This window comes from Symphalangus syndactylus, chromosome 9 (assembly GCF_028878055.3).
Source record: "Symphalangus syndactylus isolate Jambi chromosome 9, NHGRI_mSymSyn1-v2.1_pri, whole genome shotgun sequence".
Classification (NCBI taxonomy): Eukaryota; Metazoa; Chordata; class Mammalia; order Primates; family Hylobatidae; genus Symphalangus; species Symphalangus syndactylus.
In genome coordinates, this window is record NC_072431.2 from 55506588 (window position 1) to 55531806 (window position 25219).

At 54.2% G+C, this 25219-nt stretch overlaps 1 protein-coding gene across 3 annotated transcripts; it reads right to left on the reverse strand.

Moving 5' to 3' along the window:
• Positions 1–11459: 11459 nt before the first annotated feature.
• On the reverse strand, positions 11460–21195 carry ZNF853 (zinc finger protein 853). 3 transcript variants are annotated; one of them, XM_055292274.2, is made up of 4 exons: positions 20778–21195; positions 19664–19781; positions 19310–19387; positions 11460–14538 (listed from the first exon to the last, which is right to left on the reverse strand). In XM_055292274.2, exons 1-4 carry the CDS (start codon positions 20787–20789, stop codon positions 12773–12775), a joined length of 1974 nt encoding a protein of 657 aa, XP_055148249.1. In that variant the 5' UTR covers positions 20790–21195; the 3' UTR covers positions 11460–12772. The 3 variants fall into 3 exon arrangements, with proteins under 3 accessions (XP_055148249.1, XP_055148250.1, XP_055148251.1); XM_055292275.2 differs by having other exon boundaries at positions 19664–19786; positions 20778–21192; XM_055292276.2 differs by lacking the exon at positions 19310–19387 and having other exon boundaries at positions 20778–21183.
• Positions 21196–25219: the final 4024 nt, after the last annotated feature.

A 25219-nucleotide genomic window follows, 5' to 3' on the forward strand; every position in this document is an offset into this window, starting at 1 on the left:
AACGTCTTATGGGTGGGCTGTGGCGGTTGAGTGCAGGAGGAGACTGGGGTTGTGGAGTCCGCACTTGGAGGGACATGGGGTCACGGGCAGGGAAGCGATGTCCAGGCAGAGGGGATGGCCAGTGTGGGGGCAGAAGTGACAGGCGACCCCAGGAACCCAGGGAGGGTTCAGTGCGCTCAGCGGCCACCCCCAGACCCCCACCCACAAGCCTGTCTGCACCTGCTCCCAAGAGGTGCAGCTGGGGTGTCAGGATGAGCTCTGGCATTGGTGGAGTCCAGGGTCTGTCTTCTGCTGGAATGGTGTGGCCCAGGCCCCTTCCCCAGCTCCCAGCCCGCCTGCACCATTGTTCTTGGTGCTTTTCTGTGGGGACCCCAGGCCTGACTGGGCAAGAGATAGAGGAGGACTCGGCCAGGCGCGGTGTCTGTAATCCTAGCACTTTGGGAGGCCTTGGCGGGCGGATCACGAGGTCAGGAGTTTGACACTAGCCTGGCTAACATGGTGGGTGAAACCCTATCTCTACTAAAAATACAAAAATTAGCCGGCCGTGGTAGCGCGCCCCTGTAGTCCCAGCTGCTCGGGAGGCTGAGGCAGGAGAATCGTTTGAAGCCGGGAGGCAGAGGTTGCAGTGAGCCGAGATGACACCACTGCACTCCAGCCTGGGCAACAAGGTGAGACTGTCTCAAAATGATAATAATAAGGTAGAGGAGGACTCAAACCTTAGTCCCACAGAGGGGTGCAGCCCCAACCCCTTGAATCAGACCCTCACAGTGATGTCGCTTGGCTCTTGGTGTTTTAAAATGTCTTAAAGTTAATATAATAACATTTTAAAATAAGGAGTCCCGTTATTGTTTAAAAAATAAAATTGAAAAATCAGGTTCTAATGCGGGGTCTCACACCTATAAATTAAGCACTCTGGGGGGCCGAGGCGGGTCACACGTGTAATCCCAGCACTTTGGGAAAACAAGGTAGGAGGATTGCTTGAGCCCAGGAGGTCGAGGCTGCAGTGAGCTATGATTGCACCACTCCACTGCAGCCTGGGCAACAGATTGAAACCCCGTCTCCAATAATAAATAAAATTTGAAAAATCAGAAGTTCTGGCAACACAAGGCCCCTGGTTTGCAGGGCACCAGCCAGTAGGGCCTGAGAAGTAACCAGCTTCTGTGGGTGGGACTGAGCGTGGCCATGGTCCTCAGTGCCCACCACTCCCTGTCCCCTTCCTCCAGGCCCACATCTGAATGACACTGCCTGACTCTCCTGTGGGTATCTTTTAGAACCCCCGATCCCTAGATTAGACCCTTCCCCACCCTACCTGATCCGTCAGGTTCAGTAGGAAGGTGCAGTTGCCCCCAGGCAGTTCCCAGGAAGGTCTCTGACTGTAGGACAACTAACAATTGACCAAAAGCAGTGTCGCCAGGTGATGTGGTTTGGTTGTGTCCCCACTGAAATCTCGTCTTCAATTGTAGTTCTCATGATCCCCACATGTTGTGGAAGGGACCCAATGGGAGGTAATTAAATCATGGGGGCAGTTCGCCTCATGCTGTTCTCATGTTAGTGAATTCTCATGAGATCTGATGGTTTTGTAAGGGGCTTTTCTCCTTTGCTCCACACTTCTCCTTCCTGCCATCATGTGAAGAAGGAAGTGTTTGCTTCCCCTTCCACCATGATTGTAAGTTTCCTGAGGCCTCCCCAGTCATGCGGAACTGTGAGTCAGTTTTTGGTGGTGGTGGTGGTTTGTTTTTGTTTTTGTTTTTGTTTTTTTTGAGATGGAGTCTCATGCTCTGTTGCCCAGGCTGGAGTGCAGTGGCACAGTCTCTGCTCACTGCAACGTCCACCTGCCAGGTTCAAGTGATTCTCCTGCCTCAGCCTCCCAAGTAGCTGGGATTACAGGTGTGCACTACCACACCTGGCTAATTTTTGTATTTTTAGTTGAGATGGGGTTTCACCATGTTGGTCAGGCTGGTCTCAAACTCCTGATCTTGTGATCCGCCCACCTTGGCCTCCCAAAGTGCTGGGATTACAGGCGTGAGCCACTGTGAGTTAAACCTCTTTCCTTTATAAGTTTCCCAGTCTTGGGTAGTTCTTTACAGCAGCATGAAAATGGACTAATACACCAGGTAAAGGGAAGCAGCTGGAATGTGAAGGCACCAGGCCTTTGCCACGCTTAGCCCTGCAGGAGCACGAAAGGGCAGGATGTTGTCAAGCCTGGAGGGAGGTGGAGATATAAAGATGGGGACACTGTGGGCACTGTGATTATGGAGGGACAGTGTGGCGAAGAGAGAGTACCCCAACCCTGCCCTCCTGCACCGTCACTTCCCAGTGCTGCCCGTTGCCCAAAACCACCTGTAATGTGGACAGCAAGGGATCCCAGAGGAGGAGGGTGTATAACAGAGTCAGCAGCTCCATCCTGGACTTAGATCCCTCTACCCTGTCAGGCAGGGACCCCGAATAATCCCAGCATCTCCTCAGATCTCCTCTTGGCCTGTCCTCACCTGATACCTAACCCAAGACTCAATTTCTTCCTCTCCCTCGTCCACAGATAATTTTCCTTTTCCTTTCCTTTCTTTCCTTCTTTCTTTCCCTTCCTTCCTTTCTTCCTTTCCCTTAACTTTTTAGGAAAGCAAAAGGCGTGAGCCACCTCGCCGGGCCCTACCAGTGATTTTTGCTTCTTGCTCCAACAGCGCTGCTGAGGGGCTGAGGAGACGGAGAGGAGAGGAAGGAAGCTGGTGGGACTTAGTGTCCTTGGCCTTGGGGAGATGCTAGACCAGGCCTGGGCCACCTGAGGATGCCTCTGACCTGAGGACAATTGGTTTTCATAAACTGTAGTTTAGTTGGACCTTCTTGTCACTCACTACTGAACTCAGTCTTGATAGATTTCCCTAGACTCATTGGAAGAAGGAAGTAATTAAAAAGCAGGCCAGGATTGGCTCATGCCTGTAGTCCCAGCACTTTGGAAGACTGAGGCAGGAGGATAGCTTAAGGCCAGGAGTTTGAGAGCAGCCTAGGCAACATAGCAAGACCCTGTCGCTACACAACATTTTTAAAAATTAGCTGGGTGCAGTGGCTCACGCCTGGAATCCCAGCACTTTGGGAGGCCAAGGCCGGCAGATCACCTGAGGTCAGGAGTTGAAGACCAGCCTGACCAACATGGTGAAACCCCGTCTCCACTAAAAAAAAAAAATACAAAAATTTAGCCGGGCGTGGTGGTGGGTGCCTGTAATCCCAGCTACTCAGGAGGCTGAGGCGGGAGAATCGCTTGAACCCGGGAGGCGGAGGTTGCAGTGAGCCGAGATCACGCCCCTGCACTCCAGTATGGGTGACAGAGCGAGACTCCGTCTCAAAAAAAAAAAAAAAAAAAGTAAATCATACCCTTTTTGCACTAGTACAATTCCATGTCAGTCATCTATGAGCTGTTGGTGGGGTTGGGGCTGGTGAAATACCCAAGCATACTCATGAAACAGTTCCTGGGGTGTTGTCTGCCTGGCTCCTGCCCATCCTCTGTGGTGGGTGCTGGCAGTGAGGAGGATGCCAGCCCACCCAGTGATTGGCGTGAAGCTTGTTCTGTGCTTCAGCCTTCGTGTGTCTCACTGGCAGGGGCACAGGGTATGTGGAAAGTTACCAGGCATTTGGGGCATTTGGAATTCTGTGAGGCCGAGAGCATCTCCGTTCAAGTACATGGGCTTTGGGCCTGCCCTGTATCTGCACAGACCCACCTGCAGGGACTGAACATTGACTGGGCAGAGCTCCCCTTCACTCGGCTCTCGGGACTTCCTCAGCTGTCTCTTCCTACAGGAAGCCCTCTTGGGCTCCTCCTGGGCTCTCACACCAGGGGCTGGCAGAGAGCCTGGCACAGAAGGATGCTGATGGATGCCCCCACTGAGCCTCTATGTGCCTGGAGTGGGCTGAAGGCAGTAGTGCTACTATAAAAACCACACGTGAGGCTGGGAGCAGTGGCTCATGTTTTGTTTTAGTCAGTTCTCCTATTGCTATGAAGAACTGCCAGAGACGAGGTAATTTAAGAAAAGAGGTTTCACTGGCTCATGTCTCTGCAGCCTATACAGGAAGCATGGCTGGGGAAGCCTCAGGAAACGTACAATCATGGCAAAAGGTGAAGGGGGAGCCAGCACTTCAAATGGTGGCAGCAGGAGGAATGAGAGAGAAAGGAGGGGTGCCACACACTTGTAAACGACTAGATCTCACAAGAACTCACTCTCGTGGTGACAGCTCCAAGGGGAATGGTGTCAAACCATGAGAAATTGCCCCCATGATCCAATCACCTCCCACCAGGCCCCACCTCTAACACTGGGGATTACAGTTGAACTTGAGAGGCCGGGCATGGTGGCTCAGGCCTGTAATCCCAGCACTTTGGGAGGCCAAAGTGGGTGGATCACCTGAGGTCAGGAGTTTGAGTCCAGCCTGGCCAACCTGGTGAAACCCCGTCTCTACTAAAAATACAAAAATTAGCTAGGAGTGGTGGCGAGTGCCTATAATCCCAGCTACTCAGGAGGCTGAGGCAGGAGAATCTCTTGAACCCAGGAGGTAGAGGTTGCAGTGAGCTGAGATCGCACCATTGCACTCCAGCCTGGGTGACAGAGGGAGACTCAATCTCCACAAATAAATAAATAACAATTGAACATGAGATTTGGGTGGGGACACAGATCCAAACCATATTACTCCTATAATCCCAGCACTTTGGGAAGCCAAGGTGGGAGGATCACTTGAGCCCAGGAGTTTGAGAACAGCCTGAGCAACATAGTGAGACCTCATCACTACAAAAAGTAGAAAAAATTAGCCAGGTGTGGTGTTGTGAGCCTGTAGTCCCAGCTACTCGGGAGGCTGAGGCAGGAAGATCACTTGAGCCCAGAAGGCTGAGGCTGCAGTGAGCTATGATGGTGCCACTGCACTCTAGCCTGAGTGACAGAGTGAGACCCTGTCTCAAAAAAAAAAAAGAAAAAGAAAACAAAGCTGGACAGTAGTTAAAACGGTAAAAAACAGATTTTATTCAGGAACTATTGCAATAGGGAAAAGAGACCTCAGTATAGAACTGGGCTCAATTCTGAATACAACAGGGACAAGTGGAGACTCCCAGCCTAGGAGCAGGTTGGAGGGAAGTGGGTGGGTGGAAAAATACGAAGGAGTGGGAGGTTCTGGTTGAACTGACTCCCAGGATCCTGGCTGAAGGCAGGCAAGAGCGATCAGATGGCACCTGGCAGGTGATGGGAGAGGAGGGATTTGATCAGATACCAAGGGTGGAGATTCTGGCTAAACTGACTTGACAGGATTTTTGCTACAGCTGGGCAATGCAGAGACGGACACAGACACTCAAAGATCAAGGCTGAGTGGAGAAGAGGCTCCGGGGAGGCTGAAGTCCGGTCAAGGAAATAGAAAGACTGTGTTTGCAGCCCTGCGTGCCTCCTCATCGGCAGTTGAGACCCCACCGCTGCCTGCTCCTTCCCATTCCATTGTGGGGACCTGGACTTGATCTAGCCCTGTCTGATGGACACACTTTTGTGGGTGCCAGGAGGGAAGAATCTGCTCCTTTCCGTCCCTGACAGCCCCCAGCCCCAGTGGCCACTCACTCCCAGCATGCCTTGCAGCTGCCTGAGTGGGAGACTGTGGTGGACTCGGAGCTGGGGCAGGGAGGACAAGCATCTTCTGGAAGGGCAATGGGCAGAGGGCGACCTGGTCTTTCACGGTGGTGTCAAGGACCACAAAGCCAGGCCACATTCTCCCCACATTAACTTTCCCAAAGGGATCAGTTTTCTGCTGAACAATCATTCCCATTTACTGGGAATTATTGGGCAGTGCCTCATGCCTGTAATCCCAGCACTTCGTAGGGTGCTGAGGCGAGAGGATTGATTGAGCCCAGGAGTTTGAGACCAGCCTGGGCAACATAGCAAGATCTCGCCTCTACAAAAAATTCAAAAATCAGAGGTTGGGGCCGGGCGTGGTGGCTCATGCCTGTAATCCCAGCACTTTGGGAGGCCGAGGCGGGCAGATCACGAGGTCAGGAGATCGAGACCATCCTGGCTAACACAGTGAAACCGCGTCTCTACTAAAAATACAAAAAATTAGCTGGGCGTGGTGGTGGATGCCTGTAGTCCCAGCTACTCGGGAGGCTGAGGCAGGAGAATGGCGTGAACCCGGGAGGCAGAACTTGCAGTGAGCCGAGATCACGCCACTGCACTCCAGCCCGGGCAACAGAGTGAGACTCCGTCTCAAAAAAAAAAAAAAAAAAAAATTAGAGGTCGGGCTCAGTGGCTCACGCCTGTAATCCCAGTACTTTGGGAGGCTGAGGTGGGTGGATCACCTGAGGTCGGGAGTTCAAGACCAGCCTGACCAACATGGAGAAATCCCATCTCTACTAAAAATGCAAAATGAGCTGGGTGTGGTGGTGGGCGCCTTTAATCCCAGCTACTCGGGAGGCTGAGGCAGGAGAGTCGCTTGAACCCAGGAGGCGGAGATTGCAGTGAGCTGAGATTGCACCATTGCACTCCAGCCTGGGCAATAAGAGCGAAACTGTCTCAAAAAAAACCAAATAAATAAAATAAATTTAAAAATAAAAATAAATTAGCTGGGCATGGTGGTGCACACCTGTAGTCCCAGCTACTCAGGAGGCAGAGACAGGAAGATCACTTGAGCTTGAGCCCAAGTTCAAGGCTACAGTGAGCTATGATTGCACCACTGCATTCCAGCCTGGGCGACAGAGTAAGACCCCGTCTCAAAAAAAAAAAAAAGAAAAAATTCCAGTTACCAGAGCTTAACTCTGTCACCTTGAAGTCTTGTCATCTCTCACCTGGTTCCCTTAAACAGCCTTTGGATGGCTTCCTGCTGTCCATCGGGACCACATGCCACACCCCCATCCACCTTGGCAAGTCATAACCTTCCCCACCGCCTGACGCCTTTCATAGCCACCATGGACTCCCCATGGGGGCAAGAAGTTCCAGCCACAGGACCACTCAGGCTCCTGGATTTGCCCCCAGCTCCCACCTCAGGCTCTTGCTCAAGACATGTCCCCTACCACCACTGCACACCCCTCTCTGGCCACCTTTCAGGCTGGGCTGAAATACCACCTGTCCCCATGCAGGCCAGGGAACTCCTCTTTCTGTCATCCCTCGATTCCTGGTCTGTGACTCTCACGCTGCACCTCATGGTTGGCACTTGTAGGGGGGCCTTGCCCTACTCCAGGCCTGATGCCATGAGCTGAAGGCCCTAGCTGCCATGATAGCCAGCGGCACAGTGCAGGAGCTCAAGCTGAGGCGAAAGTGAGGGGCTGCCTTTCTGGTGCTCCCGCCCACCTCTGTTAGCCACCTCCAGTGCCCTCCAGGGAGGGAAAGCTGCCCACTAACAGGCCAGTGGCTGGCTGGGCCGAGCAGCAACGTCCATGTGGGTATCTGTTTTTCTTGTTCTTGCTGGTTCCTGCTGTCTCGGGGTGCACAGGCCCAGGCAGGCCATGTCCCTGGGGCAGGCTGCCAATCACCTCTCCTCTTTCCTCCTGCTCACATAAGCAGCAGGGTGGCAGGTGGACCAGCTGCTGACATAGGCCCGCTCATCCTCCCTCTTTCCCTAGGCCGCCTCCTGTTTGCAGAAGGCCAGGAGCCCTTCATGGGGGAGGTGTGGGGGGCATTCTCTGTTTTCAGGGTTTTGTTTCATTTGTTTTGAGACGGAGTCTTGCTCTGTCGCCAGGCAGGAGTGCAGTGGCGCGATCTCGGCTCACTACAGCCTCTGCCTCTGGGGTTCAAGCAATTCCCCTGCCTCAGCCTCCCAAGCAGCTGGGACTACACGCATGCACCACCACGCGTGGCTAATTATTTTTGTATTTTAGTAGAGACGGAGTTTCACCATGTTGGCCAGGATGGTCTCGATCTCCTGACCTCGTTATCTGCCTACCTCGGCCTCATAAAGTGCTGGGATTACAGGCGTAAGCCACTGCGCCCGGCCAGAATTGAACCCAGTTCTATACTGAGGTCTCTTTTCCCTATTGTCTCTGTTTGTTTTTGAGATGGAGTCTTGCTCTGTCATCCAGGCTGGAGTGCAGTGGCGCGATCTCGGCTCACTGCAATCTCTGCCTCCCAGGTTCAAGCAATTCTCCTGCCTCAGCCTCCCGAGTAGCTGGGATTACAGGTGCCCGCCACCACACTCAGCTAATTTTTGTATTTTTAGTAGAGATGGGATTTTGCCATGTTGGCCAGGCTGGTCTCCAACTCCTGACCTCAAGTGATCCTCCCACCTCACCCTCTCAAAGTGTTGGGATTACAGGCATGAGCCACTGCACTGGCTTGTTTTGAGTTTTTGATGAAGTGGGATTGGGTTCCTTTGTCTGATGTTCCTCATGTTTCCAGCCCACCAGGTGCCCCGTGGGGAGGCAGGTGATTGGCAGAACTTATTGTATCTCGAACCCCACCCACCATGTCAAAAAGGGGCATCAGCCCAGGGGCGGTTCCTAGTCTGTGTAATCCCAGCACCTGTAATCTGAGCACTTTGGGAGGCTGAGGTGGGAGAACTGCTTGAGCCCAGGAGTTTGAGATCAGCCTGGACAACATGACGAGACCCCGTCTCTACAAAAAATAATAAAAATAAACCAGGCATGGTGGTGTGTGTCTGTAGTCTGAGCTGCTTGGGAGGCTGACATGGGAGGATCCCTCGAGCCAGGAAGTTGGAGGCTGCAGTGAGCTATGATTGTAGCTGCACTCCAGCCTGGGCAACAGAGTGAGACCCTGTCTTGAAAAAAAAAAAAAAGGCAGCCAAAGGTAACCAGCACTCACCCCCCACAAACAGGTCCCTATTGCCACCTGATGGGGGAGTGGCCCCAGCCCAGACTCCACTTTCCAGAACTACACCATGGGTCTCAGGGCAGGCTGCTGGGCAGCAGACCTCCACACACGGATTTCTGAGTGAGTGACACATTAAGGCCATGCTCCCAGAGGGTGCTGGAGTAAAAGAAGCAGGTCAAGGAAGGAGAGGAAACCAAGGAGAGATGCAGCCCCCAGCAAAATCCTGTGAGGCCGGGCATGGTGGTTCACGCCTCTAATCCCAGTGCTTTGGGAGGCCAAGGCAGGAGGACTGCTTGATTCCAGGAGTTCAAGACCAACCTGGGCAACATAGTGAGACCCCCATGTCTACAAAAAAATTTTAAAAATTAGCCAGGTGTGGCTGGGCATGGTGGCTCACGCCTGTAACCCCAGCACTTTGGGAGGCCAAGGCGGGTGGATCACCTGAGGTCAGGAGTTCAAGGCCAGCCTGGGCAACATGGTGAAAACCCCATCTCTACTAAAAATACAAAAATTGGCTGGGTGCAGTGGCGCCTGCCTGTAATCCCAGCTACTCAGGAGGCTGAGGCAGGAGAATCACGAACCTCAGAGGCGGAGGTTGCAGTGAGCCGAGATTGCACCACTGCACTCCAGCCTGGGCGACAGAGCGAGACTCCATCTCAAAAAAAAAAAAAAAAAAAAAAATTAGCCAGGTGTAGTGGCACACCTGTAGTCCCAGCTACTCAGGAGGCTGAGGCAGGAGGATTGCTAGAGCCCAGGAGATCGAGGCTGCAGTGAGCCGTGATCATGCCATTGTACTCTAGCCTGGGCAACAGAGCAAGACCCTGTTTATATATACATATGCAAGGGATGCTTTGATTGGATCCCACAGGCAAACTCGAGTGTGAGTCACACCTCGGAGCTGCCCTGAACAAAAACAGGAGAGCTCAGGCTGCACTCTCCTCCCATGCCTGTCTTAATGCGTTCAGGGCCATCCTGGGGAAGGTAATTCTCAGGTGCATCAAGGGGCTCCATCCAGCAAGGCTGGGTGCAGTGGCTCACGCCTGTAATCCCAGCACTTTGGGAGGCTGACGGATTACTTGAGGTCAGGAGTTCGACACCAGCCTGGCCAACATGGCAAAAGCCGTCTCTACTAAAAATAATACAAAAATTAGCTGGGCATGATGGTGCATGCCTGTAATCCCAGCTACTCGGGAGGCTGAGGCACGAGAATCACTTTAACCCAGGAGGCAGAGGTTGCAGTGAGCCAAGAACGTGCCAGTGCACTCCAGCCTGGTCAACACAGAGAGACTAGTGTCTCTAAATGAATGAATGAATGAATGAATGAATGAATGAATGAATCAAGACTCTCAGGGCTGGGAGGAGACTCCAGGCCTCACGATGCTCCTCCAAGTGGCTGTGCAGCAGGGCGAACTCAGCACCATCACTCCAGGCTGCAGCTGGCCTGAATTTTTGGGGGGTGGAGGGGGAAAGGGTCTCGCTGTCTCCCAGACTGGAGTGCAGTGGTATTATTTTTAGTAGAGATGGGGTCTTGTTATGTTGCCCAGGCTGGTCTCAAACTCCTGACCTCTAGTGATCCCCCCACCTCAGACTCCCAAAGTGCTGGGATTATAGGTGTGAGCCACTGCCAAGTTGGGCTGAATTGATACAAAGGTTGTCCTTACTAGGTCCCAAAGCTGGCCTTCTCAAGCATCCACCCTCTGGTCCCTGACCCTCCCATGAGGTTCTCACTGAGTAAGTCCATTACCCAGCCAAGGGCCTTAGGCTGGAAGGCTGGTCTGGGTGAGGAGGATTGGGTAATGGGCCTGAACAGTAAGCTCCTTGCTCAAGAGCAACCAGGAACATTTTCCTTGAAATGAACCCCAACAGCCTGGGCGACACAGTGAGACCCCCTCTCTAAAAACAAAATTAAAACTTAGCCAGACATGGCCAGGTGCAGGGGCTCACACCTGTAATCCCAGGACTTTGGGAGGCCGAGGCGGGTGGATCACAAGGTCAGGAGTTCAAGACCAGCCTGGCCAACATGGTGAAACCTCATCTCTACTAAAAATACAAAAAATTAGCCAGACGTGGTAGCAGGCGCCTGTAATCTCAGCTACTCAGGAGGCTGAGGCAGGAGAATCGCTTGAACCCGGGAGGCGGAAGTTGCAGTGAGCAGAGATCATGCTACTGCACTCCAGCCTGGGCAACAGTGTGAGACTCCATCTCAAAAAAAAAAAAAAAAAAATTAGCCAGACACTGTGGCATGCATCTGTAGTCCCAGCTACTCAGGCTACTCAGGAGGCTGAGGTAGGAGAATTGCTCGAGCCCGGGAGTTTGAGGCTGCAGTGATCAAACCACTGCACTCTAGCCTGGGCAATAGAGCAAGACCCTCTCTCAAAAAAAGAAAGAAAGAAAGGAATGAATCTTTGGCCAGGCACAGTGGCTCACACCTGTACTCCCTGCAGTTTGGGAGGCTGAGGTGGAAGGATTGCTTGAGCCTGGGAGTTTGAGACCAGCCCAGGCAACATTAAAAAAGAAAGAAAGAAAAGAAAGAGAAAGAAGAAAGTAAAGGAACGGAAGGGGAAAGAGGAAAGAAAGGGAAAAAGGGGGACAGGGGAAAGGAAGGGAAGGGAAGGAAAAAAGAAAGAAAAGAAAGGAAGCCCTATGGAAGACACAAAATCCAGAGGTGAAAACACCAAGACAAGGACATTGTATTTCTGCATTTTAATTTATTTTTCATTTCTGTTTCTCACTTACCAACACATGTGTAAAATGTAGCAGGTGTGTTAGTAAAGGAGAAGCAGCTGGGGGGAGGGGGCAGGAATTAAGCAGCCACATGTGAAGAGTCAGGTCAAGCAGGAAGTGACTGGGGGCAGAGGTGGTGGGCAGCCTCCTCCCTGCCCCACCTTCCCACAAGGCACCAGCAACTGCTGCGGCTCACGGCCCCTGCCCCAGACGATTTGGTAAACGTAGTAAAGAGCACTGCTCCCAAACCTTTTCTCAGATATTCTTTCCCCAGCCCCAGCCATGGCACAGGGTCTGCTCAGGCAGCCCTCCAAACCTCCATAGCCTGGTGCAGGAGAAATCTGCCCCGGTCTCCCTGTGCCGGCCCCTGGGTAGCATCTGAGAAGCATGAAGCTGGTGGAGCCCAGGGGGGCCACAGTGGGGCTACCCTGGAGCTCCTTCTGGGGGACCCTCCTTCCATACCTTGGAGAGCTCTCCCAGAAGGCCCTCTGCTTCAGCCACAGGCTCTTATTCCAGAGGACATTAATGCGGGCTGGGGGGACTGGGGGACATGGCAGCAGAGGCCAAGAACCTGCCTCCAATGCCCGCCGGAGCCCCTGGTTCCCTGAAGGGAAGGTTTTACCTTCCACCCGGAGCAGGACTTCCTGGCTTGGATTTGCACATTGACCCCGTGGGCGCTCTGACCCTGTGTTGATGAACACAGGTGTTTTCATCAGAATTATACCCACCCTGATAAATTTTCATCTTGGAAAGTATTTTCAAGGCAAATGCCTCTGAGGACGATTCGATGCCTTAGTCAGTTTCTACATAGTGCAAACAAGTTTGCTTCCTCCCTGAATTTCTCCTTGGGATCATTTTCACCAGGATCGAAGCTTTTCCATGTGTGTCTTACCACGTCTGATTCCCTGGTGGGTGTCCAGTCCTCGGCCAGTGTCGTTAATCGTCTCGCCACTGGGAGTTTTTCCGCGTTCGTAGTAAGTCCAGTTTGCCCGGAGGGAAAATTTTTGGCAGACCCCTCAAAGGGCAGACAAACGTGTCCCGGGTGCTGTTTCAGCCCCAGCCCACTTCTCTTCTGGCGGATGGTTTTTTCTAGCGGTGAATCTGTGAACCTGGTATTTTCTCAGGGAATCCGGGAGATGATGATGATGATGGTGGAAGCCTTTTACTCCAGGGATATTCCAGGATGCCTCCAGCGCCCATGAACCCGGGTCAAGGAGCTTTTCAGGTGGAGGCGGGTGGGGGGTCCCCTCCCAGCCAGGCAGCCCCGATCACGGCCCTCACAGCGCCTTGTCTGCGGGCGCAGTGGCCGTAGCGGCCTGCTCCGCGCGGGCTGGGCCACCGAGGGCCGCGGGCCGCGAGGCGCGCAGCAGGCCGAGGCCCCTGGAGCGGCCCGCGCCATGCAGCTGGCGCTCGTGGCGGCGTATCTGCACCTTGTGTCGGAAGCGCTCGCCGCAGTCCTCGCACACGTAGGGCCGCTCGCCCGAGTGCGTGCGCCGGTGGCGCAGCAGGTTGGAGGAGACGCTGAAGCGCTTGCCACAGTCCCCGCAGGCGTAGGGTCGCTCCCCGGTGTGCGTGCGCTGGTGCTGCACGAGCGCCGAGCTCTCGCTGAAGCGCTTGGCGCAGTAGGAGCAGGCGTAGGGTTTCTCGCCCGTGTGGATGCGTTGGTGCGTCACCAGATTCGAGTGCTGCGAGAAGCCCTTGCCGCACTCGCCGCAGCGGTGTGGCCGCTCACCCGTGTGCGTGGCCTGGTGGCGCACCAGGTCCGTGCTGCGGCTGAAGCCCTTGCCGCACTCCCCGCAGATGGTCGGTCGGTCCCGAGCGCGCCGTCGCCGCCGCTGCCGTGCAGGGGTCAACGCCGCGCTGCCTGCCGGGCCCGGGATGGCCACCACGGCCGGTGCTGCCACAGCGGGCAGCACCATGAGCTCCTGCACCACCACGTAGCCCGGGGGAGCCACCACGACCGCGGCCGGAGCCCCGGGGACCGCTGCTCCGCCGCCCCCTGCAGCTGGCACCAGTTCCAGCTGCAGCTCCGGCTGCACTGGGGTCAGCTCCAGCTGCAACTCCTGCTGCTGGGCGCCTAGCTCCACCGGGGTCAGCTCCAGCTGCACCTCCTGCTGCTCCAGCTGCTGCTGCTGCTCCAGCTGTTGCTCCAGCTGCTGCAGCTCCTCCTGCAGTTTGAGCTGCAGCTGCCGCTGCTCCTGCTGCCGTTCCAGCTCCTGCTGCCGCTCCAACTCCTGCCGCTGCTGCTCCAGCTCCTGCTCTGACCCCAGGTCCACCGGCATGAGCTCCAGCTCCACCTCTTCCTCCTCCTCGGGCTCCAGGGGAGGAGGCCGCAGTTGTTGCTGTTGCAATTGTTCCTGCTGCTGTTGCAACAGCTGCTGTTGCTGCTGCTGCTGTAACTGTTCCTGCTGCTGCAGCAGTAACTGCTGCTGTAACTGTGCCTGCTGCTGTTCCAGCAGCTGCTGTTGTAACTGTGCCTGCTGCTGCTGCAACAGTTGCTGCTGTAACTGTTCCTGCTGCTGCAGCAACAGTAGCTGCTGCTGCTGTAACTGTTCCTGCTGCTGTTGAAACTGTTGCTGCTGTAATTGTTCCTGCTGTTGTAGCAGCTGCTGCTGTTGTAACTGTTCCTGCTGTTGCTGTAACAGCTGTTGCTCTTGCACTTGCTGCTGTAGCTGTTCCTGCTGCTGCAACAGCTGTTGCTCTTGCACTTGCTGTGGCTGTAACTGTTGCTGCTGGTGCATTAGCTGCAGTTCTGGTTTCAGTTCCTGATGGTGCATGGATTGGTGTTTTTCCTGTTGTAGTTGAGATAGCTGTTGTTGCCCATCTTGCTGCGGCTGCTGTTGCAGTTCTAGGTGTGGCTGCGGCTGTTGCTGCAGCTCGGGCTGCTGTTCTAACTGCTGCAGTTGCAACTCCCGTTGTCCCGGCCGGGTTTCCTCAGTGATTTCACTGGCCCCCACTGGGGCCGAGACTGCTGGCCGCTGTGGACTGCTGCTCCCCTCCTGAGGCTCTTCCTCCTCCTGACTCTCGCTCCCACCGCTGCCACCTGTGGAAGAAATGGCAGGAAGCCAAGAGAGAAAGATCTACAGGAAGCTCTCTGGTCCAAACCCCAGGACTTGCCCCTCACCCTGCCCTCAAAGATACACTAACATGCTCTTAGCAGGAGCCCAAAAGTGCTAGATCAAGTAACAATAGCAGCCCAGCAGAAACTGAAATACTGCAGGGGCCGGGAGTGGCTTGGAAATGTGCCCAGGTGGCCGGGCACCGTGGCTCACGCCTGTAATCCCAGCACTTTGAGAGGCTGAGGTGGGCAGATTGCCTGAGCTCAGGAGTTCGAAACCAGCCTGGGCAACATAGCGAAAGCCCGTCTCTACTAAAAATACAAAAAATTAGCCGGGTGTGGTGTCGGGTGCCTGTAGTCCCAGCTACTCAGGAGGCTGAGGCAGGAGAATCACTTGAACTCAGGAGGTGGAGGATGCAGTGAGCTGAGATCATACCACTGTGCTCCAGCCTGGGCGACAGAGGGAGAGTCCATCTCAAAAGAGAGAGAGAGAGATACAGAGAGAGAAAGAGAGAGAAGGAAGGGAAGAAGGGAAGGAAGGAAGGTAGGTGGCCAAGGGAATGCTGGTGACCTCCCTCTGGACCCCAGCTCCCTGATCCCTCCTTGGAGCTTCCCTTTACACAGGCTCCATGCTCTGATCTTGGCACTGGCACTAGCAGGGGTGCTGGGGGCTCCCTGACCATCCTGAGAAATCTATTGTGCTTAATCACCCTCCAGTAGAAACCACAGAACCGGCTCTCCCAACGGCCAAGCCATCAACCCCATGATGAACTCCAACCTCAGTTACAGCCACACCTTAAATAAATGAAATTCTCCTTCTCTGTAAATAATAAAGAATTTATATAAAGCTGCCTGGAGGTGTTACCACAAATAGTTTCCAAAAATCACCAAAGTGTCAGAGAGACCACTAGGTTTCAGGCGGGAAGTCCTCAGTTCAGAACCTAACTCTACCAGTCGGCAGGTGTACAACCTCCTGCAGGCTCACAGTCCTGTCTATAAAATAGATCAGTGATACCCACACCATCTGCTTAAACAGTACAACAAGGAGAGCCCTGGCATAGTACCTGGAACCTGGTAGGTGCTTGAAAATTCCCTCTCTCTGAAGGTTAGGATTGGTTTGCAAAGTAACAAAAAAATACCAAGGAGACTGGGACTGTTTGAGATCGTCATTCAGGATACAAAGGACTAACTTGGCTGGGCGCAGTGGCTCATGCCTGTAATCCCAACACTTTGGGAGGCATAAACCTGGGAGGCCCTACAAAAACAGCACCACTCCGTTACTACGCTTCTCTTTCCGCACCTTGTACACCATGAAATTCTCGTTTTGAGTATTACTATTGTGCTACTGGAAAATCCCAATCCTTCTTTCTACGTGTGACTTGAGGAGGCTTTCTCCGTTCCCAAATCTGATTTCAACATCTCTTCTCCCTATAACATCATATGTTTTCCATTTTGTAATGGAAGACAATGCTTTGATTTATAAAAGTTTGCTTTCTGGCCACTTTTCCAGGAATATATTGATTTAATAAAATCAAGGGATGGCCGGGCGCAGTGGCTCACGCCTATAATCCCAGCACTTTGGGAGGCCGAGGCGGATGGATCACAAGGTCAGGAGATCGAGACCATCCTGGCCAACATGACGAAAGCCATCCCTACTAAAATACAAAAAATTAGCCAGGCGTGGTGGTGTGCACCTGTAGTCCCAGCTACTCGGGAGGCTGAGGCTGGGGAATCACTTGAACCTGAAAGGCAGAGTTTGCAGTGAGCTGAGATCACACCACCGCACTCCAGCCCAGCGACAGAGCAAGACTCCTTATCAAAAAAAAAAAAAAAAAAAAAAAAAAAAGGGACATGGTGAAACCCTGTCTCTACTAAAAATACAAAAATTAGCTGGGCATGGTGGCATGCACCTATAGTCCCAGCTAATTGGGAGGCTGCGGCAGGAGAACTGCTTGAACCCAGGAGGTGGAGGTTGCAGCAAGTCAAGATTTAGCCACCGCAATCCAGCCTGGGCAACAGAGCGAGACTCTGTCTCAAAAAAAAAAAAACAAAAAAATCCACCAAGGGAGATCTGTATGCATATAATTTCCTCTAGTAAAATATTCCTAATAACCTTTGGTTAGGCTAATAGATCCGTGAGTGTGCTTTTCATAGACACTTACATCGGCTGGGGGGAAGCACATGGTAGGAGAAGACAGGGTGAAAACTGTCCCCCCAGCAAGTTCAATGTCTCATGGACACTCCTTTCTCATACCCCTTCTGGGAGGAATGAGACAGATTGTGCCTCTGTGTGAGTCTCCTCTTTTCTGGCACAGTCTTGACCACAGGCCACTCTGACTCCCTGGGGCAGCAATTTCAGTTTTTGTTTGTTTGTTTGTTTTAGACAGGATTTCACTCTTGTCACCCAGGCTGGAGTGTAGTGGCACAATCTCAGCTCACTGTAGCCTCAACCTCTCAAGCTCAAGCGATCCTCCCATCTCAGCCTCCCAAGTGGCTGGGACTACAGGTACACACCACCACGCCTAGCTAATTTTTTTTTTTTTTTATTATACTTTAGGGTTTTAGGGTACATGTGCACAATGTGCAGATTTGTTACATATGTATCCATGTGCCATGTTGATTTCCTGCACCCATTAACTCGTCATTTAGCATTAGGTGTATCTCCTAATGCTGTCCCTCCCCCCTCCCCCCACCCCACAACAGTCCCCGGAGTGTGATGTTCCCCTTCCTGTGTCCATGAGTTCTCATTGTTCAATTCCCACCTATGAGTGAGAACATGCGGTGTTTGGTTTTTTGTCCTTGCGATAGTTTACTGAGAATGATGTTTTCCAGTTTCATCCATGTCCCTACAAAGGACACGAACTCATCATTTTTTATGGCTGCATAGTATTCCATGGTGTATATGTGCCACATTTTCTTAATCCAGTCTATCGTTGTTGGACATTTGGGTTGGTTCCAACTCTTTGCTATTGTGAATAGTGCCGCAATAAACATACGTGTGCATGTGTCTTTATAGCAGCATGATTTATAGTCCTTTGGGTATATACCCAGTAATGGGATGGCTGGGTCAAATGGTATTTCTAGTTCGAGATCCCTGAGGAATCGCCACACTGACTTCCACAATGGTTGAACTAGTTTACAGTCCCACCAACAGTGTAAAAGTGTTCCTATTTCTCCACATCCTCTCCAGCACCTGTTGTTTCCAGATTTTTTAATGATGGCCATTCTAACTGGTGTGAGATGGTATCTCACTGTGGTTTTGATTTGCATTTCTCTGATGGCCAGTGATGAGGAGCATTTCTTCATGTGTTTTTTGGCTGCATAAATGTCTTCTTTTGAGAAGTGTCTGTTCATGTCCTCTGCCCACTTTTTGATGGGGTTGTTTGTTTTTTTCTTGTAAATTTGTTTGAGTTCATTGTAGATTCTGGATATTAGCCCTTTGTCAGATGAGTAGGTTGCAAAAATTTTCTCCCATTGTGTAGGTTGTCTGTTCACTCTGATGATAGTTTCTTTTGCTGTGCAGAAGCTCTTTAGTTTAATGAGATCCCATTTGTCGATTTTGGCTTTTGTTGCCATTGCTTTTGGTGTTTTAGACATGAAGTCCTTGCCCACGCCTGTGTCCTGAATGGTATTGCCTAGGTTTTCTTGTAGGATTTTAATGGTTTTAGGTCTAACATATAAGTCTTTAATCCATCTTGAATTAATTTTTGTATAAGGTGTAAGGAAGGGATCCAGTTGCAGCTTTCTACATATGGCTAGCCAGTTTTCCCAGCACCATTTATTAAATAGGGAATCCTTTCCCCATTTCTTGTTTTTGTCAGGTTTGTCAAAGATCAGATAGTTGTAGCTATGCGGCATCATTTTTTAAACTTTTTGTAGAGATGGGGTTTTGCCATGTTTCACAGGCTGGTCTCGAACTCCTGAGCTCAAGCGATCCACCTGCCTCGGTCTCCCAAAGTGCTGGGATTACAGGTGTGAACCATTGTGCCTGACCTCAGCATTTTGAACAAAGGCATTTTAGTGAACATCTAGTTCAATGTTGTCTGACGTGTATACCTTCCCAAAGTTTTGTCAGCCAAATTTACAAGTCAGAAGGGTCTTCCTTTCTTCTTTTTCTTCTTTTGAGACAGACTCTCACTCTGACACCAAGGCTGAAGTGCAGTGGCATGATCCTGGCTCACTGCAACCTCTGCCTCCTGGGTTCAAGTGATTCTTCTGCCTCAGCCTCCCGAGTAGCTGAGATTACAGGTGCCCACCACACCCAGCTAATTTTTGTATTTGTAGTAGAGACGGTGTTTCACCATGTTGGCCAGGCTGGTCTCAAACTCCTGGCCTCAAGTGATCTGTCCGCCTCGGCCTCCCAAAGTGCTGGGATTACAGGAATGAGCCACCATGCCCGGTCAGAAGGGTCCTTCTTGACTCCACACATCCCCATCCCACCCCTCCAATTCCCTTGGTCCTTTTCAAGCTCTGTCCCGCCCTGCCCCAGGCCCTCACTCAGCACCCTTAAAGCACAGAATGGAAACTGGCTCTCATGAGTGTGGCTACCAGAAAAGGTTTGCCCAGAGTGGGTCCCAGAGGAAGAGGTCTTGGAAGGTTCTGCAGTACCACATCTGCCCCTGGGCATCAGGTAGAGAAAAACAGATGCAAGCAGAGGTCAAGGTAAAGTGGAAAAGGTTACGAGGCCACAGGGGAGAAGAAGCCATGGAGCCAACATCTGGGACAGGAGGGGCAGAGGAAGAGAGCCTATCAGTACCCGAATCGGATCCGGGAAATTGAGTGGAGATTGACTCAGGAGCTGGGGCGAGGTGGGAGGATGGTGGAGGCCCTCTGGCTGCCAGGAAACACAGCAATGAGTTCCAGCCAGCAGCACGTGTGAGTGTAAGTCCAGTCAGCACCCATTTGGGGAGCAGGGAGCCCCTCATCAGTCTGGCCTCAGCCTGCCTGACACAGCCACCTTAGGAAATCTCAAGGCAGAGCTGGTGGTGTTACTCAGTGCAGCTGAGGTTGGCTGGTGTGAGTCTGTGCGGGCTGCCCGCCACCCTTGAGCCTCTCTCTGCCACAGCAGGCAGGCATGGGGCTCTGTCAAGGGATCCCCCGAGGCCCTCACCTGAGAGGGTGTCAGGCCCTGGGCCCCCATCCTCAAGACATCGAAGTTCCAGCACGAAGGTCTCGGTGGCTGACCCCACTTCCATCCTGACGGTCAGACCCCAATTCCCGGGAGTCGGCTGTGCTGAAAGGAAGGAAGCGGTTTAGACGGGCTGGAGTGCTTTGAGCCCCCCGCCAGGTGCCACAGGCCCCCAAAGGCCCTACACCTCTGCCTCGGGCCACCCAGAGCAGTCAGCTCCACACCTGCTGCAACTACAAGACTGTCCAGACCACAGTGGGGAACGGAGGGTGCCGGTGGCCTGGAGGCTCAGGGCTGGGGAGGTGGCAGACAGCACCAGAGGCTGTCACCTGCACAGAGGCAGGGCTGCCTCTCCTGACTTTTCACAGGGGGATGGAGAGTGGGGTAGCCCCACTGAGATACAACTGTGGGTATCAGCCCTTCACAAGGGAGGAAAGCTAGAGTCACCAAAGGGACATTCAGGGCGGGGAGCTCTGGGGCCAAAGAGAGACTGTCCATCAACATCCTCCCTGCCTCCTTTTTTTTTTTTAATATGTTTTTTTTTTCTTGATACGGATTCTCACTCTGTCGCCCAGGCTGGAGTGCAGTGGTGCGATCTGGACTCACTGCAACCTCCGTCTCCCCGGTTCAAGGGATTCTTCTGCCTCCGCCTCCCGAGTAGCTGGGGCTACAGGTGCGTGCCATCACCCCCAGCTAATTTTTATGTTTTTTTATATTGTAGACGATGTTGCCCAAGGCTGGTCTCGAACTCCTGGCCTCAGGCGATCCTCCTGCCTCGGCCTCCTAAAGTGTTGGGATTATAAGAGTGAGCCACTGCGCCTGGCGCCCTTCCATTCTATTGCCTTCCTGGCCTGCTCTGAGAAGGCCACCAGCAGGCCACGTGTGTCAGCTGCCACCCCAGCTCCTGGGCAAGGCAGGTGTCCAGAGCACTGTCATCCACGGCCTGGCCCTGTGCCCAGGCGCTCCTGAGAGTCCACCCTGGCCCGTGCAGAGCTGGCCCCTCTCCCCTAAACAGGCCGACTCGTGCCATCCAGTCCAAACTCTCTCAAGCGACGCGTCCCCGGTTGCCCAGCGCCAGCGACCCCCTGGGCCTCACCTGGTGGAGCATTTCCTGCGCCCGGGGCAGCCTCTGCGCTAGGGAGGTGTGGTCAGCAGAGGCTGCGAGGTGAAGGCCACGGCGTGCAGCCGGCTCCTTCCGGAGGCGCCTCCATCCAGAAAGAACCGGGAGGCGCAGGGCCACCCCGGGGGCTTTCTGGGCACTCCGGAGGGTCCACGCCGTCTGGGCTGCCGAGGTCGCCCTGGGCCAAGGGAAGGGGCCGAGAGGAGCGGCCGAGCAGAAGTTGGTGGAGACTCTCCGGCGGGGGCCGGGGCGGGAGGCAGCGCCCCGAATCCCGCGCGGGGCTCAGGGCCGGCCCCCCGGGACCATCGCGGGCAGCGGGATCCAGGCCGGCGCCCGGGGTCGGCACCACGGGGTGGCCCCGCCTGGGGTCGGCGGCGGCCAGACGACGCGGGGCCTCGGGGGCTACAGGTGCCCGGAGCCTGCGGGCGGCCTGGGCCGGGCCGCGCGGGGGCCGGGGCGGGGGCGGGGCGGGCGCCGCGGCAGGGCCGGGTCCCCCTGGGCTCGCCCGCCCGCCCGGGAGTGCGTCCGTGCGGGCCGCTGGCCGGGCCGGGGGCGGGGGCGCGGGGGCCGGCACAGGAAGTCCCCCCCGGCATCCGCATCCTGTCCCCCGCCCCTGCCCGCCCGCCGCGCCCCCGCGCCCCGGCCCCCGCCGCCGCCGCCGCCGCCGCCGCCGCTCTAGGCATCCGCAGCTCGGTGGGCTTAACCCTTCCCGGCCCGGCCACTCACCCGGCCCGGGGGACACGATGCGGCGGCCCCTGGGGCGTCCCGGGCTGGCCGGTGCCGAGCGCAGAGCGCGCTGTGCCGCATCCCTGCTGCGCGTGTCCTCGCGCCACGGGTTGGCGACTGTCACTGCCTGGGTGTCTGGGTGGGGGGTACCCAGCCCGATCCCTGCCACCCCCTACAGGGCAGGCGTGGCCTCGGGGCGCCCCTGCCGGGGTGCAAATTGTGGCTAATTAGCACTTAATTCAATGGCACTCGGAGAGGGAGTAGGCGCCATCCGGGCCCGGCCCGAGCAGGCCCTGGAGAGGCCACCCGGGTCCGCACCGTGGAGCCCTCCTCCTGGACCCCTGGGCTGGGGACGGCAGGCCAGTAGGGAGTGTGTGCCTCCCTCCCCCGATCAGGGACTGTGACCCGCATAGATCAAATGAGGCCACCGTGGAGAACTGGCAGAGCTGGAATCCTCCCTCCCAGCGCCCCTGCGGCCTTTCGCTGACCACAAGGCTGGTGGTCAGGCCTCCCACCTCCCTCACCCTCTCCTCTCCTCTTTCCCTACTTGGCAAGTGGATTCCTGCCTGGGTCAGGGGTCTTCTCCAAGGGAGGCCTTCCCTGACCCCGTCTTAATGTTCCACCACCTAACTTTCCTGTTCTTGGTGCACAAACCTCTCTAACCTGGAGAATTCAAATTCAAATTGGGATGCTCAAATTCTTCAGAAAAACCCAAAGACCTGGGGGCAGGGCATGGTACTTCACGCCTGTAAACCCAGCACTTCGGGAGGATCACTTGAGGCTGGTAGTTTGACACCAGCCTAGTCAACATAGCAAGACCGCATCTCTACAAAAGAGGTTTTTAAAAAATTAGTTGGGCTACTAAAAAGTAGCCTGTAATCCCAACTACTTTGGAGGCCAAGGTGGGTGGATCACTTGAGCCCGGGAGGAGGTCGAGGCTGCAGTGAACTATGATCGCGCCACTGCACCCCAGCCTGGGTGATAGAGCAAGACCATGTCTCCATCTAAAAACAAGCAAACGTGCTTGGTGTGGTGGCTCACGCCTGTAATCCCAGCACTTTGGGAGGCCGAGGTAGGCGGATCACCTGAGGTCGGGAGTTGGAGACCAGCCTGGCCAACATGGAGAAACCCCATCTCTACTAAAGATACAAAATTGGCTGAGCATGGTGGCACATGCCTGTAACCCTAGCTACTCCAGAGGCTGAGGCAGGAGAATCACTTGAATCTGGGAGGTGCTCCTGGGGTGCAGCAGGAATGCCCTCCTGGCGGGGGACAAGAGCCCTCAGGGTGCACAGCCCCCTCCCTTCCTCCTGTCCCTGGGCTCACACTGCTGTGGCACAGGTGGCCACCTTGTCCTGTTTTTGGAATCTCTCTGGCCCCCACAGGCACTGGAGTTTGAGGCTTCCTCTCTGGCCCTTGCCTGAAAAGCCTGCACTCTGGTGGCTTCTGCCCCAGGCTAGAAAAAGTGCAGGAAGAACCTGGCTTTGGAGACAGAGTCATCTAGGGTCATGGGACCTTTTGCAGCCAGGTAACTGCAGGCAAATGACTGCCTTGCATCTGCGAAGTGGAGATGGCAGCCTGCTAGGCAGGATAAGGACAAGCAGATAGGGTGAGGAGGATATGGGCAGGAGTTTAAGATCAGAGCAGGTGTGGACCTGCCTCTTCTAGCTTCCTGCAAGACCTCATGCCCTGAGGAGCCCCTCCCTCCTCAGGTCTTTATCCTCTCCCTCCGCTGGCTTCTTTCTGACAGGATTTACACATCCTCAGGGCTCTCCCATCTTAAAAACATGTTACCCTGGCCAGGCGCAGTGGCTTATGCTTGTAATCCCAGCACTTTGGGAGGCCAAGGCAGGAGAATCGTGTGAGCCCTGGCTTTGGAGGCTGCAGTGAGGCATGATCATGCCACTGCACTCCAGCCTTGGCGACAGAGCAAGGCTGTCTGCTGGCCGGGCGCAGTGGCTCATGCCTGTAATCCTAGCATTTTGGGAGGCTAAGGTGGGCGGATCATGAGGTCAAGAGATAGAGACCATCCTGGCCAACATGCTGAAACCCTGTCTCTAATAAAAATACACACACACATACACACACACACACTATATATATATATATAGTTGGGCGTGGTGGCGCATGCCTGTAGTCCCAGCTACTCAGGAGGCTGAGGCAGGAAAATCACTTGAACCCAGGAGGCAGAGGTTGCAGTGAGCCGAGATCACGCCACTCGCCACTACACTCCAGCCTGGTGACAGTGTGAGACTCTGTCTCAAAAAAAAAAAAAAAACACAAAGACGCTGTCTGTAAAATATAAAAGAGCTACCCACTTCTCTCTCCTGACCTTGACAGCCAACCTTCCTTTGCCATATCCCCATCTGCCCATCCCTCCTTCTCCTCTCTGACCTGGCCTCACCGCAGCCAGACAACTCCCCGTGACGTCACTGGCAACGTCCACGTCACTAAACCCTCATCATGTTTGGCCTCTGGGCAGCACTGGACACTTCTGCCATGCTGTCCAGGGAGAAACACCTTGGTTCACCTTCCTCTTGGCCCCTTCTCTGACACCTTGCAGGCTCTGCTTCCCTCCCCCAGGCTCGTTGCTCACCTGTGCCACCAGAGAGGGGTCCCACCCAGTCCACACACAGTTCCTCCCACTGAGCTTTTTGTTGTTTGTTTTTGAGACAGGGTCTCACTCCCATTGCCCAGGATACAGTGCAATGGCACAATCACAGCTCACTGCAGCCTCAACTTCCCAGGCTCAGGTGATCCTCCCACCTCAGCCTCCCAAGTAGCTAGGACTACAGGGATGCACCACCACACCTGGCTGATTTATTTTTTTGTTGAGACGAGGTCTCCCTATGTTGCCCAGCCTTGTCTTGAACTCCTGGCCTCAAGCAATCCTCCTACCTCAGCCTCCCAAAGTGCTAGGATTAACAGGCATGAGCCACTGCACCCAGCTATTTTATTTATTTAGAGATGGAGTCTTGCTCTGTCACCCAGGCTGGAGTGCAGTGGCATGATCTCAGCTCACTGCAACCTCTGCCTCCCAGGCTCAAGTGACTCTCCTCCCTTAGCCTCCCGAGTAGCTGGGAACTACAGGCGTGTGCCACCATGCCTCACTAATTTTTGTATTTTTAGTAGAGACGGGGTTTCACCATGTTGGCCAGGCTGGTCTCGAACACCTGACCTCAAGTCATCCACCCGCCTCAGCCTCCCAAAGTGCTTGGATTACAGGCATAAACCAGCATGCCCGGCCCGGGCTAGAATCTCTCTCTTTTTTTTTTCTTTTTTTTTTTAGATGGAGTTTCACTCGTTTCCCAGGCGGGAGTGCAATGGCTTGATCTCGGCTCACCACAACCGCCACCTCCTGGGTTCAAGCGATTCTCCTGTCTCAGCCTCCTGAGTAGCTGGGATTACAGGCGCAAGCCACCACACATGGCTAATTTTTGTATTTTTAGTAGAGACGGAGTATCATCATGTTGGCCAGGCTGGTCTCGAACTCCTGACCTCAAGTGATCCACCTGCCTCGGCCTCCCAAAGTGCGGGGATTACAGGCATAAGCCAGCATGCCCGGCCCCAGCTAGAATCTTTTAGTAAGCCTTCCCACATCCTCCTCTGGAGCTATAAATACCTCCCAGCTCAACTTTCCACCTAGTCAATCTGGTCAGGAAGGTTTTTGCTTCACTTGTTTCCTGGGGGCA

Excerpts from the sequence above, each read along its gene's own strand:
- ZNF853 (XM_055292274.2), bottom strand. Across the intron at positions 19,388-19,663 it reads AGGGCCTGACACCCTCTCAG|CCAGAGGGCCTCCACCATCC; the intron begins GTGAGGGCCTCG and ends GTTTCCTGGCAG. Across the intron at positions 14,539-19,309 it reads ATTTCCCGGATCCGATTCGG|GTGGCAGCGGTGGGAGCGAG; the intron begins GTACTGATAGGC and ends TTTCTTCCACAG.